Source organism: Bos taurus, chromosome 8, assembly GCF_002263795.3.
Source record: "Bos taurus isolate L1 Dominette 01449 registration number 42190680 breed Hereford chromosome 8, ARS-UCD2.0, whole genome shotgun sequence".
Taxonomy (NCBI): Eukaryota; Metazoa; Chordata; class Mammalia; order Artiodactyla; family Bovidae; genus Bos; species Bos taurus.
The window spans coordinates 39,422,879-39,443,494 of record NC_037335.1 but is presented as its reverse complement, the minus strand read 5'-3'; the positions used below and the strand labels follow the sequence as shown (position 1 = coordinate 39,443,494).

Sequence of the window (20,616 nt, the reverse complement as noted above, 5' to 3'; positions counted from 1 at the left end):
AAACAAGAGAAAATGAGGAAACCAAAAGTTGGTTGGTTCCTTGAAAAGATCAACAGTATCAGTAAAGCTTTAACTAGATAAAGAGAGAAGCTTAAATTATTAAAATCAGGAATAAAAGAGGTAATATTACTGTGACCTTACAGAAATAAAAAGGATTATAAGAAACAGCTGTATGCCAACAAACTACATAACCAAGATGAAATAGAAAAATGCTTAGAAAGACACAAACTATAGAACTGACAAAGAAATAGAACATGTGAATTGACCTTAACAAGTAAAGAAATAGAATTCAATTAGTAATTAAAAAACAACAAATAAAACAAAAAGCTTTGCACAAGGAGAGCCCAGATCCAAGTGGCTTTACTGGTGAATTCTATTAAACTTTTAAGGATATGTTGATACTTGTTGTTGTTCAGTTGGTAAATCTTGTCCAACTTTGTGACCTCATGGACTGTAGCTTGCCAGGCTCCTCTGCCCCTCCTCTATTTCCCAGAGTTGGCTCAGGTTCATGTCCATTGAGTCAGTGATGCTATCTAACCATCTTATCCTCTGCTGTCCATTTCTCCTTTTGCCTTCAATCTTTCCCAAAATTAGGGTCTTTTCCAGTGAGTCGGCTTTTCACATCGCGTGGCCAAAGTATTAAGCTTCAGCTTCAGCAGCATTCCTTCCAGTGAATATTTAAGGTTGATTTCCTTTAGGATTTACTGGTTTGATCTTCTTGCAGTCCAGGGAACTCTCAAGAGTCTTCTCCAGCACCACAATTCAAAAGCATCAATTCTTCTGTACTCAGCCTTCTTTATGGTCTGCCTCTCACATCCTTACATAACTACTGGAAAAACCATAGTTTTGACATGCGGACCTTTGTTGGCAAAGTGATATCTTTGCTTTTTAATATGCTCTCTAGGTTTGTCATAGCTTTCATTTCAAGGAGCGAGCGTCTTTTAATTTCATAGCAGCAGTCACCGTTCACAGTGATTTTGGAGCCCAAGAGAATAAAATCTATCATTGTTTATACTTTTTCTTCTTCTATTTGCCATGAAGTGATGCGACCGGCTGCCATGACCTTAGTATTTTGAATGTTGAGTTTCAAGTCAGTTTTTTCACTCTTTTCTTTCACCTTCGTCAAGAAGGTCTTTACTTCCTCTTCACTTTCTGCCATTAGAGTGGTATTATCTGCATATCTGGGGTTGTTGATATTTCTCCCAGCAATCTTGATTCCAGCTGTGATTCATCCAGCCCAGCATTTCACATAATGTACTCTGCATAGAAATTAAATAAGCAGGGTGACAATATACAGCCTTGTCATATTCCTTTTCTGGTTTTGAACCAGTCACTTGTTCCATGTCCAGATCTGACTGTTGCTTCTTGACCCGCAGACAGAATTCTCAGGAAACAGATAAGATGGTCTGCTACTCCCTTCTGTTTAAGCACTTTCCACAGTTGTGATCCACACAGTCAAAGGCTTTAGCATAGTCAATGCAGCAGAAGTAGATGCTTTTCTGAAATTCCCTTGCTTTCTTGATAGTCCAGCGAATGTTGGCAATTTGATCTCTGGTTCCTCTGCCTTTTCTAAACCCAACTTGTACAGCTGGAAATTCTCAGCTCATGTACTCCTAAAGCCTAGCTTGAAGGATTTTGAGCATAATCTTGCTAGCATGTGAAATGAATGGAATTGTATGATAGTTGGAACTTTCTTTGGCATTGCCCTTCTTTGTCATTAGAATGAAAACTGAACTTTTCCAGTCCAGCAGCCATGGCCGAGTTTTCCAAATTTGTTGACATGTTGAGTATAGTACTTTAATAGCATCATCTTTTAGAATTTTAAATAGCTTAGCTGGAGTTTTGTCACCTCCACTAGCTTTGTTCGTAGTAATGCTTTCTAAGGCCCACTTGACTTCCCACTCCAGGATGTCCAGCTCTAGGTGAATGACCACACCATCATGGTTTTCTGGCTCATTAAGACCTTTGTTGTATAGTTCTTCTGTGTATTCTTGCCATTTCTTCTTAATCTCTTCTGCTTCTGTTAGGTCCTTATTGTTTCTGTTCTTTATTGTGCCCATTCTCGCATGAAATGTTCCCTTTATGGTTTTGGTCACTGCCTCATATACAATGTTACAAAACTCTGCCTGTAGTTCTTCACATACTCTACCAGATCTGCTCCCTTGAATCTATTTGTCACCTCCACTGTATAATCATAACAGATGTGATTTAGGTCATACTTGAATGACCTAGTAATTTTCCCTACTTTTTTCAATTTAAGCTTAAGTTTTACAGTAAGAAGTTCATGATCTGATCCACAGTCAGCACCAGGTCTCCCTTTTTTTTTTTTTTAAACTGACTGTATAGAGCTTCTCCATCTTTAATTGTGAAGAACATAATCACTCCAGTTTCAATAGTGACACTCTGGTGATGTCCATGTGTAGAGTCATCTCTTGGGTTGTTGAAAGAGGGTGTTTGCTAATGATCACTGTGTTCTCTTGACAAAACTGTGGTAGCCTTTGCCCTGCTTCATTTTGTACTATAAGGCCAAACTTGCCTGTTATTTCAGGTATCTCTTGACTTCCTGCTTTTGCATTCCAATCTCCTGTGATGAAAAGGACATTGTTTTTGTGTGTTAGTTCTAGAAAGTGTTATAGGTCTTCATAGAAATGATCAGTTTCTGCATCAGTGGTTAGGACATACATTTGGATTATAGTGATGTTGAATGGGTTGCTTTGGAAACAAAGGTCATTCTGTTGTTTTGAAGATTGCACCCAGGTACTGTATTTTGGACTCTTGTTGATTATGAGCTCTATTTCATTTCTTCTAAGGAATTCTTTCCCACAATAGATATAATGGTCATCTGAGTTAAATTCACCCATGACTGTCCATTTTAATTCACTGATTTTGATTCCTAAGATGTACTTGTTCAGTCTTGCCATCTCCTGTTTTATTATGTCTAATTCACTTTGATTCATGAACCTAACATTCCAGATTCATATGCAGTGTTGTTCTTTACTGCATTGGACTTTACTTTCACCATGAGACACATCCACAGCTGTATGCTATTTCTTGTATGGCCCAGCTACTTCATTCTTACTGGAGCTAATAGAAATTGCCCTCTACTCTTTCCAAGTAATATACTGGGCACCTCCTGACCTGGGTAGGGGTTGGCTCATATTCTGTTGGTATATATTTTTGCTTTTTCATACTGTCCATGGGGCTTTCCAGGCAAGAATACTTGAGTAGGTTGCCATTACCTCTTCCAGTTGACCATGATTTGTCAGAACTCTCCACTATGACCCCTCCTTCTTGGGTTACCATGCATGCCATGGCTCATAGCTTCATTGAGTTATACAAGTCCCTTCACTGTGACAAGACTGTGATCCATGAAGGGGAATGTTGATACTGAAAGAAGTGAAAGTGTTAATCGTTCAGTCGTGTCCAACTCTTTGCTCCCGATGGATTGTAGCCTTGTCAGGCTCCTCTGTCTATGGGGTTCCCCAGGCAGGAATATTGGAGTGGGTTGCCATTTCCTTTTCCAGGGGATCTTTCCTGACCCCAGGGATCAAACCCAGGTCTCCTGCATTGTAGTCACATTCTTTACCATCTGAGCCACCAGGGAAACCCCTGTTAGTTATTCCCAAAAAGTGAAAAGGAGGAAACACTTCCCAACTCATTCCATAAGTTCTCCATTACTCTAATACCAAATCCAGACAAAGAAGTCCAAAAAATAAGAAAGCTACAGACCAATGTCTTTTATAAACATAGGTGTAAAAATCATCAAGAAAATACTAGCAAACCAAATCTACCTATATATAAAAAGGATTAAATATTGACCAGGTAGAGATTATCCTAGGATATTGCTTTAACATCTCAAAATCAGTATAATGTACCATATTAGAATAAAGAGCCAAAGCATATCTTAATAAACATGGAAGAAAAACTTTTAACAGAATCTAATATTCTGTTGTAATCAAAATACTAAACACAACAGGAATGGACTGGAACTTCCTCAGTATGATAAAGGATCTGTGAAAAACTCCAAAGCTAATCTAATACTTGATAGTGAAAAGCTTAATGCTTTCTTCCAAAGATCAAAAACAAGACCAGAATATCTGCTGTCACCACTTCTGTTGAACACTGTAGAACAGATTCTAGACAGGGAAATATGTCAAGGAAAACAAATACAGGGCATCTGTATTGGAAAAGAAGAGATAAAACTCTCTATTCCCAGATATTAGGATCTAGTATATGTGAAATCCTAAGAAATTAATAAACTATTAGAACTAATAAAAGAGCTCAGCCTGGTTGTAAGATAGAAATTCAAAGTGTTGTATTTCTGTATGCTAGGAATTATAGTACAAATGTGAAATTAATAAAATTCCATTTACAATAGCATAAAAGAATACTTTGATTTAAACCTAACAAAAGAATTGCAGAATTTGTACACTTAGAAATATAAAATATCATTGAAGGAAATTAGAGAAACACCTAAATAAATGGAAAACTGTCTCATGTTTGTGTATAGGAAGATTTAATACGGCAATAGTCCCATCATCAAGCTTTATTTTCAGTGTGATCTCCACTGAAATTCTGTGTTTATTCTAGAAATTGACAGATAATCATAAAATTTGTGAAAAATTAGAGTCTTGAAAAAGAGCAAAGTAGGAAGATTCACATTTCTTATTTCAAAACTTAGTCCACAATCATAGTTATTAAGACTGTTGTACTGACTTCAGGTTAGGTATATACATTAATGGAATAAATTGAAAGTCCAAAAATAATCTCTCATATTATGGTAGTAGACTTTAGGCAAGGGTGCCGTGACAATTCATGGGGAAAGAATAGTCTTTTCTACAATGATTCTGGGACAACTGAATATCCACATGTAGAGTAATAAACTTAGACCACCAATTTACACCATTGACCAAAAAGTAACTTAAAATGGATCATAGACCTTAATTTAGTGGCTAAAACTATAAAATTCTTAGCAGAAAACATAGGACTGTATCTTTGTGTACTTAAAGTAGGCAGTGATTTCAATATGGCACCAAAAGAGTAAGCAACAACAAAATAGGTTAGTTGGGATTCATCAACATATGTTTGTGCATCAAAGGATACTGACAAGAATGTGAAAAGAGAACCCACAGAATGGAAGAAAATGTTTGTAAATCATGTATCTGACAGATACCTTATATCTATAATATGTAAAGAACTCTAACAGCTCAGTATAATGACAAATAACCCAGTTAAAATAAATGGGCCAAGTTTTGAATAGCCCTTTCTCTAAAGAAAACATTCAAAGGATCAAAAATCATGTGAAAAGATACTCAACATCATTACTCATTAGAGAAATGTAAATCGGAACCACAGTGGGATATCATTTACCCACTAGAATGGCAAGCATTAAAAAGATGGACAGTAATTATCAGTTTTTCAAATTAACTCTTATTAAGTGGGACACAGTGTACCAGATACATTTCAACAATAAACTGCAAAAGGAATTGAAGCAGAAAAGTTTATTACTCACTGGTCCTTGAGGACATACCAGCATGCCTTAAGGTGTCACATGGAAGAGTTAAGGCACACTGCAGATAGAGTCAGCCCTGGAGTACATGCCTTTATTAGGGTTTGTGGGTGAGTGCTCCTGGACTAAGGCTAGACTCATTTCAAAAGAGCTGGGTTTTGGTAAGCCATATGGGCGTCCACTGAAGAGGCACATAGGGATGGGCATGGAGAGGCAGGGATGACTATGGATCGCAAAGGCTATTGGGGAAATTGTATCAGGAACTTGTAATTGCTTGCGACTCTGCAAATTTCTATCTGGAGCGTGCATTTGTGTGGGGATTAATGTCAGTTTAAGGTCCGTATAGAGTCGGACACGACTGAGCGACTGATCTGATCTGATCTGAAGGTCCGTATAGGATTCTTGAGCAAACAAAATGAATGCTGAGTCGGCAGTACCATAGAAAAATTCAGCTTAAACTCTTCCACCCAAGTGTTGGCAAGGATGTGACCTATTGGGGCACTCATAAATTTTTGTTAGAAGTATAAAATAATCCAGCTGCTTTGAAAGAGAGTTTGGCTACTCCTTAAAAAGATAAACATAAAATTTCATATGATTCAGCAGTGCCATCCAGGTATATATACAAGAGAAATGAAAATATACATCCTCAGGAAAAAAAAAACTTGTATATAATTATTAATAACAACATTATTCACAACAGCAAAAAGGTGGAAACAAACCAAATGTCCATAAATTGATGAACAGTTAAATAAATGTGATACATCCATACAATGAAAATCTAACTGGGCAATGAAAAGAAATGAAGTACTAACATATGCTATAAATATGGGTGATCCTTGAAAACATTATGCTAAGTGAAAAAAGGTAGAAAAATCCACATTATATGATCCCATTTATATAAAATGTCTAGAATAGATAAATTTATAGAAACAGAGTAATAGTAACTTAGGGCTGGGGAGTAGATATGGGTGGCTTGGGTATGACTGCTAGTGAGAATGGAATTTCTTTTATGGAAGATAAATATGTTCTAAGTTAGGTTGTGGTGATATTTGTACAGTGCCTTGAATATACTAAAAACATTGAACTTTTAATGAAGTATGTCTCAGTAGAGCTGTGAAAGCAGTATAGAAATTTTTTTGTTTCTTTGAAGGACAAGTTTGTCACATCCATTTTTTTAAAAAATTGAAGTATAGTTGATTTACAATGTTGTGCTAGTTTCTGGTGTTCAGCAAAGTGATTCAAGTTATACATATTTATGTATATTGTTTTTTATATTCTTTTCCATTATGGCTTATTACAGGATATTGAATATCCCTGTGCTATACAGTAGGACCTGGTTGTTTATCCATTCTATATATAATAGTTTGTATCTGCTAACTGCAAACTCTCGATCCAGCCTTCCCCGACTCCCCTATCCCTTTGGCAACCACAAGTCTGTTATCTCTGTCTGTGAGTCTGTTTCTATTTCATAGATAAGTTCATTTGTGTCATATTTTAGAGTCCACATATAAGTGATATCATGTGGTGTTTGTCTTTCTCTTTCTTTATGACTTTGCTTAATAAGATAAACTCTGGGTGCATCCATGTAGCTGCCAGTGGTATTATTTCATTCTTTTTAATGTAATCTCCATTTTTAAAAAGAAGACACAATTGTTTTCACACCAAATTTAACATTTTCACATTCTTCCATTGATGTTTCTAGAATTATATAAAGTTTTTTTGTTAATGTTGTATTTCTACATTCCTCTATTTTCTGTTATTGCTTCTTTGAAATAACAGATTGAAGAAGGCAGATTATGAATTTTAAACTTATGTTTCTTATATTTTCTGCCTATATTATTACTGTGGTTTTATCCGTATTTTCTTTTATCCTCACTTTATATTTAACACTCTTGGTTGTGTTTTCTGATTATGGAATAATACCTTCTGGTAGACTGGAACTGGTTGTATATACACAGTATATCTGTTTTAGAACTGTTTGGAGGCTGACTGAATATTTTAACTGTCTTGTAGATTTTACTTCCCTTACTGGTATTGTAATGGCAGCAACAGAACCTATCGACATGGAATAGCTCGAGGTGCTGAAGCTCCTCTTCTTGATGACTTTGTCATGTCTTACCTTTTTGCTCAGGTATGATTATATTATCTTCATTGTACATGTGTTAAATTATAAATATCTTGCTGTATAGTATATTTCTTGATCAGGAAATTATTCGCATGTGGGAAAATTGATGCTCTGTATGCATAGCAGGTGCAGAGAGGTAACAAAATTGAGTCTTTTATCACTAATTTTTAATCCCATAGCTTTTGGATGTATGTGCATTTGTGCCAAGTCATACCCGACTCTTTGCTGCGACTCCATGGACTGTAGCCTGCCAGGCTCCTCTGTCAATGGAGTTGCCTAGGCAAGAGTACTGGAGGGGGCTGCCATTTCCTACTCCAGGGGATCTTCCCAACCCAGGGATCGAACCGGCGTCTCTTGTGTTTCCTGCATTGGCAAGCAGATTCTTTACCACTGATGCCACCTAGGAAGCCCATGGCTTATGGATAATAGACTCTAAATTATAAAGATTCCTAGAATTGGCCCTTTTGAATTTTCTTTTTATTTTAGTGCTTTAAATCATTTTAAGAATTTCACAAAGTTTGGACTGAGTTTTACAGCATGATTCATGTAGACAGACCTAAGTGGCTGGAATACGGGACAGTGAATTTTCTTTAGAGGGATTTTAAAGAAATTCCTAAACAGTTTCAGACTTTTATTAGTGGGTAGCGAAATGTAAAGAAAGTAAGTAACTGCATAAAAAGCGAACTATCAATATACAGCAGTATGTGTAGCCCCTCACAGGAGGGGAGCTGTTTGTTGATACTTAGCCTGAAAACTGTGTTCCAGTTACTTGTTTATTAATACTGTTTGATTTTTATGGTGTTTTGGAACATTTTAAAATGCTTTCTTGTTTATAACCTGATTTAAACAGTAATTGAAATGTTTTGTCATTAAATTACTTTTAAGTCTGTGTGCTGCAAGAATGAGGAGTAGTTAGTAAAGAAAGAAATTAGTGCTTTTATGTAAAAATATGCTCTTGATATTCCCAAGGTATCCAGTCAAGTTCTAAATCAGATTTGCTAATATCATGGGAAGTAATCTCACAGATCCTCATAGCTCACATTTCTAAGGTGTGTAGTAGGTACAGTTCAGTTTATAAGCAACAGATTAAAGAATATTTCTTTTTTGCTGTTTAGAGCAACTGACACTTTTATGTGTGAAGGGATATAATATGCTTAATAAAGTTTATTATTTTAGCCACTTTTTAGTGATTAAAGCAGTGCGTTAGTTCAGGGAATTCATATTGTTGTGCATCCTTTACCTCCATCCATCTCCAGAACATTTTTCATCTACCCAAATTGAAACTTGTTACCCATTAAAAAGTACCTCTTTGCTTCCTTCTCCTCCTGACCTCTGGCAGCCACCTTTCTACTCTGTCTTTATTCATTTGCTTATTCCAGGTTAGCTCAGTTAAGTGGAACTATACAGCATTTACTTTTTTTGTGACAGGCTCATTTCTTTTATCATAATGTCTTCAAAACTCATCTGTGTTGTGGAATGTGTCAGAATTTCCTTCCTTTTTAAGGCTGAGTAATATTCTGTTGTATAAATACCACATTTTGTTTACTCATGTCTCTTCTTGGAGGGTTGCTTTGCTTCTACTTTTTGGTACTTATGAGTAATACTGTAATGAACATGAGTGTACAGATATCTCTGAGACCTTTTAATGCTTTTGGATATATATCCAGAAGTGAGACTACTAGATCATATGGTAATTCTATTTTTAATGTTTTTAGGAACTACTATACTGTTTTCCACAGCAGCTGTACCATTTTACGTTATTGCCAGTGGCACACAAGTGTTCCTCACCAACACTTTTTGATAATGGCCATTCTGATAGGTGTAAAGTGGTATCGTGTTGTGATTTTGATTTGCATTTCTTTAATGATTAATTATGTAGAGCATTTTTGTAAGCTTATTGGCCTCTTGTATATTTTTGGGGGGGAAATTTCTGTTCAAGTCCTTTGCCCATTTCTTTAATCAGGTTATTTAGAGTTTTTTTGTTGTTGTTGTTGTTGTCGTCTGGTTCTGGCTACTAACCCCTTATTAGATATGTGATTTGCAGTTATTTTCTCCCGTTCCATGAGGTGCCTTTTCACTGTTGATTATGTCCTGTGATGCACAAACATTTTAGTGCAATTTATCTATTTTTTCCTTCTGTTATCTATACTTTTAGTGTCAAATGCAAGAAATCATTGCCAAATCCATCATTGTGAAGCTTTCCCTCTTTATTTTTTATAAATATTTTATGGTTTTAGCTCTTACCTTTAGATCTTTGATCTGTTTTCAGGGTTTTTTTTTATTAAATTATAGTTAATTTACAGTGTTGTGCTAATTTCTGCTGTACAGCAAAGTGATTCATATATCCATATATACACTCTTTCGTAGCTTCCCAGATGGTGCTAGTGGTAAAGAACCCACCTGCTTTACCATGTAGGAGACACAAGAGATGTAGGTTTGACTCCTGGGTTGGGAAGATCCCTTGGAGGAGGGCACAGCAACCCACTCCAGTATTCTTGCCTGAAGAATCCCATGAATAGGGGAGACTGGTGGGCTACTCCATAGGGTCACAAAGCGTTGGACATGACCAAAGAGACCTAGCATGCACACACGCACACTTTTTATATTCTTTTCAATTACAGATTATCATAGGATATTGAATACAGTTCCCTATGCTATACAGTAGGACCTTGTTATTTATCCATTCTCTAGTTTACATCTACTAACCTGAAATTCTCAGTCCGTCCCCCCACCCCTTGGCAATCACATGTCTGTTCTGCATGCCCGAGTCTGTTTCTGTTTCATAGATAAGTTCATATTTTAGATTCCACATATAAGGGATATCACATGGTATTTGTCTTTCTCTTTCTGACTTACTTCACTTCTGTGATCATCTCTCGATCTGTGCATGTTGCTGCAAATGGCATTGTTTCATTCCTTTTTATGGCTGAGTAGTGTTCCATTTTATATATATGTACCATATCTTCTGTATCCATTCATCTGTCGGGGGAGATTTAGGTTGTCTCTTTGTCTTGACTCTTGTAAATAGGTAGCTGTGGATATGGAGTACCTTTATCTTTCTGAATTACAGGGTTTTTTTCAGATATGTATTCAGGGGTGAGATTGCTGGATCATATGGTAACTCTGTTTTTAGTTTTTTTTTGAGGAACCTCCATACTGTTTTCCATAGTAGCTGTACCAACTTACATTCCCTTCAACAGTGTAGGAGGGTTCCCTTTTCTCCTTACTCTCTAGCATTTGTTTATTTGTAGCATTTGTTATTTGTTATTACTTTTTAATGATAGCCATTTTCACCGACGTGAAGTGAGATCTCAGTGTATTTTTGTTTTGCATTGCTCCTCTGTCCATGGAGTTTTCCAGGCGAGAATACTGGAGTGGGTAGCCATTCCCTTCTCCAGGAAGTCTTCCCGACCAAGGGATCAAACCTGAGTCTCCTGCATTGCAGGCAGATTCTTTACCATCTGAGCCACCAGGGAAGCCCAACAATGAATGATGTGGAGCTTCTGTTCATGTGCCTGATGCCCATCTGTATGTCTTTCTCCTTTGGGAAATGTCTAGCTCTTCTGTCCATTTTTCAATTGGGTTATGTGTTGTTTTGTTATTGAATTGTATGAGCTATGTGTATATTTTGGAAATTAAGCCTGTTAATCACATCATTTGCAGGTACTTTCTCCCATTATATAGGTTGTCTTTTTGTTTTGTTTACATTTTGCTTTACTATGTAAAAGCTTGTAAGTTTGATTAGGTCCCATTTATTTATTTTTACTTTTTTACTTCTATTGCCTTGACGGACTGACCATAGATAGGATTTATGTCAGAATGTTTTGCTTATGTTTTCTTCTAGGAGTTGTATGGTGTCATGTCTTATATTGAAATTGTTAAACCATTTTGGGTTTGTATTTGTGTATGATATGAGCGTGTGTTCTGATATTGATTTACATGTGGCTGTTCAACTTTCCCAATACTACTTGGCTGAGGAGACTTTTTCCCAGTGTATATTCTTCTCTCCTTTGTTGAAGATCAGTTGCCCATAGGTGTGTAGGTTTATTTCTGGGCTCTCCATTCTGTTCCATTGATTCGTATGTCTGTTTTTGTACCAGTACCGTGCCATTTTTATTAGTGTAGCTTTGTAATAATGTCTGAAGTCTGGGAGGGTTATGCCTCTTGCTTTGTTCTTTTTCCTTAGGATTACTTTGGTAATTCTGGGTCTTTTATGGTTTCATATAAATTTGAATATTATCTGGGAATTCCTTGACAGTCCAGTGGTTAGAACGTGGTGCTTTCACTGCCAGGTCCTTGGATTAAACCCCAATTGGGAAACTAAGATCCTGAAAGTTGCATGGCATGGCCAAAAGAATTAGGATGATTCCTTTTAGTTTGTGAAAAATGTCATGGGTAATTTGAAGGGATTGTGCTAAATAAATCTGTAGATTTCTTTGGATAGTATGACCATTTTAACAACATTAATTCTTCCAATCTAAGTACATAGGCTATCTTTCTGTGTCTTTGAATAATCTTTAATTTTCTTTATTCATGTTTTATAGTTTTCAGCATATAATGCTTTTACCTCCTTGGTCAGATTTATTCCTAAGTATTTTATTTTTTTGAATAAAGTAAAATTTTGTTTAAAAAGCAATTTTGTTTTAACATTCTCTTTGATATATCATTGTTAGTGTAAAAATGCAACCAAATTCTGTATGTTAATCTTATATCCGACTACCTTGCTGAATTCTTTTATCAGTTCTAGTAGTTTTTGTGTGGAGTCTTCAGAGTTTTCTATATGTAATGTCATGTCACCTGCATGTAAGGACAGTCTTATGTTTTGAGATAATTTTTATATGGTGTAAGGTAAGAGGCCATCTTTATTGTTTTGCATGTGGGTATCCAGTTTTTTCAGCACCATTTGTTAAAAAGGCTATTCTTTTTCTGTTGAATGGTCTTGGTACTCTTGTCAAAACCATTTGACTGTTAACCAAATTTTACATAGCTTCCTTTGTTTTAGTAGTCATTAAGGAAAGAGAGAAACAAGCTTCTGAGAATAGGGTACTATGAAATTATGACTTTCTGCTGCTTTTATAATTGTACTGTTTCATCTGTTATGCATATATGGTTTATTTGGTGGCATGCTAGTTAAGTCCCATTGATAGGCCAGGTTTTCCTAAACTATTCATTGAGCCACTTTATCATAATATTAGTATTATGACATCTCATACTTTTGATCTAGAAAAATGATGGGTGATTTCCAATTTTATCTTTCTAGAACGGATTTTTCTTATCTAGGATGGCAAAATAATTTCATAATAGAGTCCTAAATTGTGTCTGGACATGACCACATGCAATTTTCTATTACTTAGTGTTTCTACTTCTCTAAATCCATGCCCAGAAAATAAATAAGGTAATAGTTAACTTATTCTTAGATTGTATTGATATCAGATTAGACTTTATGCATGTTTTAGACTAAATATAGCTAATTTTTTACTATAACTGTTTTCTTTCTTTCTTTATTTCTTTTCCTGGCTGAATGTAGATAAAATTTCTTGGTTCAAATGTCAGCTGCCTAGATGAGAAACTACTTTTCTACAGTTTTAATTAAATGAGTCAATTAAATGAATCAGTTTTATTGACGGTTAAGACGGCTAGTTTAAAATTATATGCTTTGGCATTTGGGACACTTTCATCTGTAACTTTTTTCTAATGGTTATTTCGTTGATTCTGTTGTTAGCACTGTTGTTAGCACTGCACTAATTTTTTCATATGTTTATTGCTTTTTGGGCATGAGTTCCACAGGATATTCTCATAAACAGAATTTATTATATTCTGGTCCCATATAGTATATGAAACGGAAGCAAGCTATTAAAAATAATCTACCTAGCCTTTGGTTATCGGTGGCTTTTTTTAATCAAGAATGATTTACTTGCCTATTTTCAGAAGTGGGGTGAAATTAGTATTTGAACTTGAGCAAAAAGAAATATCCTACTGTGAGTCAGTTTTGCTTTATCAATATTGAGGCCTTTGTTTTGGCTGGGTGTGTGTATGTGTGCTCACTGGTTATTTCATGGTTGGTGCCTTTTAAGTAGTATATTTCTTTTCTTATACAAAAATGTTTTCTAATTTGAAAGTTAGCTACCAAATATACTTTTCAGTTCATTAAGTCACTCAGTCATGTCCGACTCTTTGTGATCCCACGATTGCAGCACGCCAGGCCTCCCTGTCCATCACCATCTCCCAGAGTTCACTCAAACTCACGTCCATCGAGTCAGTGATGCCATCCAGCCATCTTATCCTCTGTCATCCCCTTTTCTTCTGCCCCTAATCCCTCCCAGCATCAGAGTCTTTTCCAGTGAGCCAACTCTTCGCATGAGGTGGCCAAAGTACTGGAGTTTCAGCTTTAGCATCATTCCTTCCAAAGAACACCCAGGGCTGATCTCCTTTAGAATGGACTGGTTGGATCTCCTTGCAGTCCAAGGGACTCTCAAGAGTCTTCTCCAACACCACAGTTCAAAAGCATCAATTCTTCGGCGCTCAGCTTTCTTCACAGTCCAACTCTCACATCCATACATGACTACTGGAAAAACCATAACCTTGACTAGATGGACCTTTGTTGGCAAAGTAATATCTCTGCTTTTGAATATGCTATCTAGGTTGGTCATAACTTCCCTTCCAAGGAGTAAGGGTCTTTTAATTTCATGGCTGTAATCACCATCTACAGTGATTTTGGAGCCTCCAAAAATAAAGTCTGACACTGTTTCCACTGTTTCCCCATCTATTTCCCATGAAGTGATGGGACCGGATGCCATGGTCTTCGTTTTCTGAATGTTGAGCTTTAAGCCAACTTTTTCACTCTCCTCTTTCACTTTCATCAAGAGGCTTTTTAGTTCCTCTTCACCTTCTGCCATAAGGGTGGTGTCATCTGCATACCTGAGGTTATTGATATTTCTCCCGGCAATCTTGATTCCAGCTTGTGCTTCTTCCAGCCCAGGGTTTCTCACGATGTACTCTGCGTATAAGTTAAATAAGCAGGGTGACAGTATTCAGCCTTGACGTACTCCTTTTCCTATTTGGAACCAGTCTGTTGTTCCATGTCCAGTTCTAACTGTTGCTTCCTGACCTGCATATAGGTTTCTCAAGAGGCAGGTCAAGTGGTCTGGTATTCCCATCTCTTTCAGAATTTTCCACAGTTTATTGTGATCCACGCAGTCAAAGGCTTTGGCATAGTCAATAAAGCAGAAATAGATGTTTTTCTGGAACTCTCTTGCTTTTTTGATGATCCAGAAAACGTTGGCAATTTGATCTCTGATTCCTCTGCCTTTTCTAAAACCACCTTGAACATCTAGAAGTTCACGGTTCACGTACTGCTGAAGCCTGGCTTGGAGAATTTTGAGCATTATTTTACTAGCATGTGAGATGAGTGCAATTGTGTAGTAGTTTGAGCATTCTTTGGCATTGCCTTTTTTGGGATTGGAATGAAAACTGACCTTTTCCAGTCCTGTGGCCACTGCTGAGTTTTCCAAATTTGCTGGCATACTGAGCGCAGCACTTTCACAGCATCATCTTTCAGGATTTGGAGTAGTTCAACTGGAATTCCATCACCTTCACTAGCTTTGTTCATAGTGATACTTTCTAAGGCCCACTTGACTTCACATGCCAGGATGTCTGGCTCTAAGTGAGTGATCACATCGTGATTATCTTGGTCATCAAGATCTTTTTTGTACAGTTCTTCTATGTATTCTTGCCATCTCTTCTTAATATCTTCTGCTTCTGTTAGGTCCATACCATTTCTGTCCTTTATCGAGCCCATCTTTGCATGAAATGTTCCCTTGGTATCCCTAATTTTCTTGAAGAGATCTCTAGTCTTTCCCATTCTGTTGTTTTCCTCTATTTCTTTGCATTGATTGCTGAGGAAGGCTTTCTTATCTCTCCTTGCTATTCTTTGGAACTCTGCATTCAGATGCTTATATCTTTCCTTTTTTCCTTTGCTTTTCGCTTCTCTTCTTTTCACAGCTATTTGTAAGGCCTCCCCAGACAGCCATTTTGCTTTTTTGCCTTTCTTTTCCATGGGGATGGTCTTGATCCCTGTCTCCTGTACAATGTCACAAACCTCATTCCATAGTTCATCAGGCACTCTATCAGATCTAGGCCCTTAAATCTATTTCTCACTTCCACTGCATAATCATAAGGGATTTGATTTAGGTCATACCTGAATGGTCTAGTGGTTTTCCCTACTTTCTCCTACTTTTAAGTGCATATTAATTTTTTTAAATAAAATTATTTTTTAAATTTATGTAAAACTTAATTTCATGCTGCTACTGCTGCTGCTAAGTTGCTTCAGTCGTGTCCCACTCTGTGCGACCCCATAGACGGCAGCCCACCAGGCTCCCCTGTCCCTGGGATTCTCCAGGCAAAAACACTGGAGTGGGTTGCCATTTCCTTCTCCAGTGCATGAAAGTGAAAAGTGAAAGTGAAGTCGCTCAGTCATGTCCGACTCCCAGCGACCCCATGGACTGCAGCCCACCAGGCCCCTCCGTCCATGGGATTTTCCAGGCAGGAGTACTGAAGTGGGTTGCCATTGCCTTCTCTGGCTTAATTTCATGAGATGTTATCATATGGAAGAAGGGAGATATGTGTATAAAATATGGTGATGTTTTCTCTTAGTTTAAGCCATGGTTGGTATTTCAGCCATTATTATGGCTTCTACTTTTCTTATAAAGAAGATTGTTATTTTTAGAATACTGGTGCTTTTAACCTTGCTCCCATTACCTATTTAGTCTGATTTTATCTGTGTCCCTAAATTTTCTAGATCAAAATCTTAGAATTTCTGTTTTTCCATTTTCTTCATTCTTTTACATATAATTATAAAGTTAATGGGTTTTTCAGACTCTTTTAGTGTCTTTTCTTCTGTACAGCAAAGCCTTACTCTCTCATATTTGAACCATTACTGCAGCCTCTTCAAGAGTCTCCTTGAATACACTTTATTTTCTTAAAGTCCTGTATCATTGCTACTTCTACCAGTGAAACAGGCATGATGCTTTAAGAAAAGATACTTTATGAAATGGATACATTTAAGAAAATGGTTCTCTATTGCTTCTGGGATCCAGGTGTTGAAGAGTACCTGCAGTTTGACCCCAACTTGCTTTTCCAAGTCTTAATTCACTCTGTTCACTTTACATGAATTATCTGTTCTAACCCAACTACTTTGCATCTCTGAACATGCCTTGTGCTTTCTTTTTGTGCCATTTCTTCTATTTCTGCATCCTGTTTTGTGTTAATCAAAAATTTCTTCCGGGACTTCTCTAGTGATCCAGTGGTTAAGAGTCCACCTTGTGCGGTGCAGGAGACATAGGTTCAATCCCCGGTCAGGAAACTAAGATCCCTCATACCCTGCAGCAGCGGAGCCACAGATCCTGTGTGACACAGCAGAGACCCAGTGCAGCCAACTAAATAAATGAATAAATATTTTAAAAAATTGCTTCATATTCAAAGAATACATGAAATTTCAATTTTTCTGCAAAACTTTTCCTAATTACTGCTACTGGATATAGTCTCAACTTCTTTTATATGGTGTCTGGCATTATAATTTTTTTTTTTTCACTTATTTCCCTTCCTGGCTACATTTTAGTCTCCTTGGAGGCTGAAGCTACATCTTATATTTCTTTGTAGCCAGAACAGTCCTTAGTACAATGCTTTAAGCATATTTGGAACTCAGTACATATTTAATTGATTAGTACCTATTTTAATTTAGGTAATTTTGATGTTGAAGATACAATTTGAAGATAGAATCAGTGAAATAGGCTGATAATTGGGAACCTAATTTAAATCTTTGCAAAAGAACTTATACTAAAACTTTATGGCACAGTGTTTCAAAATCAAGGGAGGAGTTGACCTTGTTAAATGTATATGTTCTGAAAATTGTGTTATAGATTAAAATAGAATAATAGATTAAGATGTGGTAGTGAAACTTAAGAAATATTTTCTTCTATATTTTGTTTTTACTTTAGTGGCGGCATGATTTTTTACATGGATGGATAAAAGTACCTGTGACTCATGAAACACAGGAAGAATGTCTTGGGATGGCAGTGTTAGATATGATGAGAATAGCCAAAGAAAAAAATCAAACCCCACTGGACATCTATAGCTCTATCAGGTAATTTTCTTATGCAAATCCATATAAGTATGACTAGTTATACTTTTTGTATAACTTATTTGTTTTTTTCCAGTTTGCCTGTATTTAGTTTTTGGTGTTTTTAAAAAATTAAATGAAAAAAATTTAAAATTCTATAGATGCTTTAGGATTTTCAGAAGTTTCAAACAAATGATTTTGTATGTTATCATAACAATCCTTTTTCCCTTCTACCTCTATAGAATTCCTCCTGCTTTCCCTCACCCCACCAGAAACCACTAGTTCATTTTCTGTATTTGTGAGTCTACTTCTTTTTTGTTATGTTTAATAGTTTGTTGTATTTTTTAGATTCTACATATAAGTGCTACTGTACACTATTTGTCTTTCTCTGTCTGGCATACTTCATGTAACATAATTCACTGCCAGTCCATCCATTTTGCTGCAAATGCAAAATTTCGTTCTTTTTTATGGCTGAGTTGTATTCCATTGTGTGTGTATATACCACATCTTGTTAATCCATTCATTTGTTAATGGACACTTAGTGTTGCTTCTATACCTTGGCAATTGTAAGCAGTGCTGCTTGAAAATTGGGGTGCGTGTATCTTTTCAAATCAGTATTTTTGTTTCTTTTGCATTTATCGGAGAAGGCAATGGCACCCCACTCCAGTACTCTTGCCTGGAAAATCCCATGGACGGAGGAGCCTGGTGGGCTGCAGTCCATGAGGTTGCTGGGAGTCGGTCGAGACTGAGCAACTTCACTTTCACTTTTCACTTTCATGCATTGGAGAAGGAAACGGCAACCCACTCCAGTGTTCTTTCCTGGAGAATCCCAGGGATGGGGGAGCCTGGTGGGCTGCCGTCTATGGGGTCGCACAGAGTCAGACACGACTGAAGCGACTTACAGTTACAGTTTGCATTTATACCCAAGAGTAGAATTGCTGTGTCATATGTTAATTTTAATTTTAATTTTTTGAGAAGCCTCCTTACTGTTTTTCACAATGTGTACCAGTCTACATTCCTCCCTCACCAACATTTGATATTTGTATGATATTTTTTTAAATAATAGCCATTCTAGTGGGTGCAAAGTGACATCTCATTGTAGTTTTAATTAATTTGCATTTCCCTGATGATTAGCAATATTGAGCATCTTTTCATGTGCCTGATGGCCATCTGCATTTCCTCTTTGGGAAAATGTTTATTCAGTTCTTATGCCCATTTCTTAATTGGGTTGTTAGGCTTTTTGATGTTGAGTTATATGAGTTGAGAACTGACTTGTTGCAAAAGACCCTGATTCTGGGAAAGATTGAAGGCAAGAGGAGAAGGGGACAACAGAGGATGAAATGGTTGGATGATATCACCAACTCTATGGACATGAGTTTGAGCAAGCTCCAGGAGTCGGTGATGGACAGGGAAGCTTGGCGTGCTGCAGTCCATGGGGTTGCAAAGAGCTAGACATGACTGAGTGAACTGAACTGAATCCTTTATCATTCATTTCATTTGCAAATATTTTATCCCTTTCAGTAGGTTGTCTTTTCATCTTGTTGATGGTTTCCTTTGCTATGCAAAAACTTTTAAGTTTAATTAGGTCCCATTTATTTATTTTTTCTTTTATTTTCTTCACTTTAAGATGAATACCAAAAAATATATACTGTTATGATTTATGTCAGGGTGTGTTCTGCCTATGTTTTCCTTGAGGAATTTATAGTATGCAGTCTTACATTTAGACTTTTAATTCAAAATCCATTTTGAGTTTATTTTTGTACGCTTGACATATAAAATTATAAGATATTTAAAGTGTACATCTACCTATATATTGTAAAACTGTTCCCTCTTTATTAACATATCTATCATCTCACATAAATATTTCTTTATTCATTTATTGTGAGAACTTACATTCTACTCCTTTAGCAAGTTTCTGTTATATAATATAGTGTTATCAGTTATTGTCAGGTTTTACATTAGATCCTTAGGCCTTATTAATCTTATAATACATCCAGCAGATTCTTATACATGTGATCCACGGACTCCAAATTTTTCTTCTGCATCTTGAATTCTGACAGTCATGCCTAATACGATTTTTTGAAATTCTACTACTGTTGGCCAGCTTTAATGGCTATAAGACTTCTACTCCTTTTGAAGCTATATATGACTACTTTAAGGATGCTTTGATTTTTTTTTTGAAGTTTGAAGACTAAACATTTGTTTTACATATTATATATACCTACCAGATTATAAGTTTGAGGATGTCATGAATCTGGTTAAAATTCTCTTTATTCCTAGAAATCCTTCTCTCAGTAACTGGCTTTTGTCCCTCTTTTTATGACTGCCCTCATGTTAAATACCCAGTTTGCAGGTTATCAGTTTCTGTGTTTCCCTCTTTGGTTTTAGGTATTCTTGTTTTGTTTTCAAATGTCTGTTAGTCCTTAGTCCTATTAGTCCTTAGCTTATTAGTCCTTAATGCTACTACATCTAAGGGTGTAGGCCAGCCATAGGGAATGATTTCAGGAACTCACTGAAGTTATCTTAAAGATTCCAGTATCTAAAGAAAAAACAAAAATGTTTCTATTTTCCAGTAAGGCCTTGATCTTTATTAAAATCCAGACAAACACCTCTTAGGATAATAACTTACTCATTCATTTGTTCATTCATTTGTTCGTTCATTTATTCATTTAACAACTATTTGTTGAATATCTGCTGTAGCAAGACCATAGTAGAACATAGTGTCTTAGATGTTGTCAGTAGAAACTGAAGGAATTGAAAGGGACATAGTTGAAGAACAGAGAAGCTTTGAGCCATTGAAAATGAATTTTTAAATATGAAGCCAACTCTAGGCTTAAGCTATGGTGGAACATTTCTGCTGTGGAG

General features: G+C 36.4%; 1 protein-coding gene across 7 annotated transcripts in view; it reads left to right on the top strand.

Moving 5' to 3' along the window:
• JAK2 (Janus kinase 2) overlaps positions 1 to 20,616 on the top strand; it is a 118,314-nt gene that overhangs the window by 55,361 nt on the left and 42,337 nt on the right. For all 7 annotated transcript variants that reach the window (XM_024996127.2, XM_005209981.5, XM_003586385.6 and 4 more), the window contains 2 exons: positions 7,523 to 7,640; positions 17,630 to 17,775. In XM_024996127.2, the coding sequence (XP_024851895.1) occupies positions 7,523 to 7,640; positions 17,630 to 17,775 (264 nt within the window). The remainder of the gene's footprint in view (positions 1 to 7,522; positions 7,641 to 17,629; positions 17,776 to 20,616) is intronic.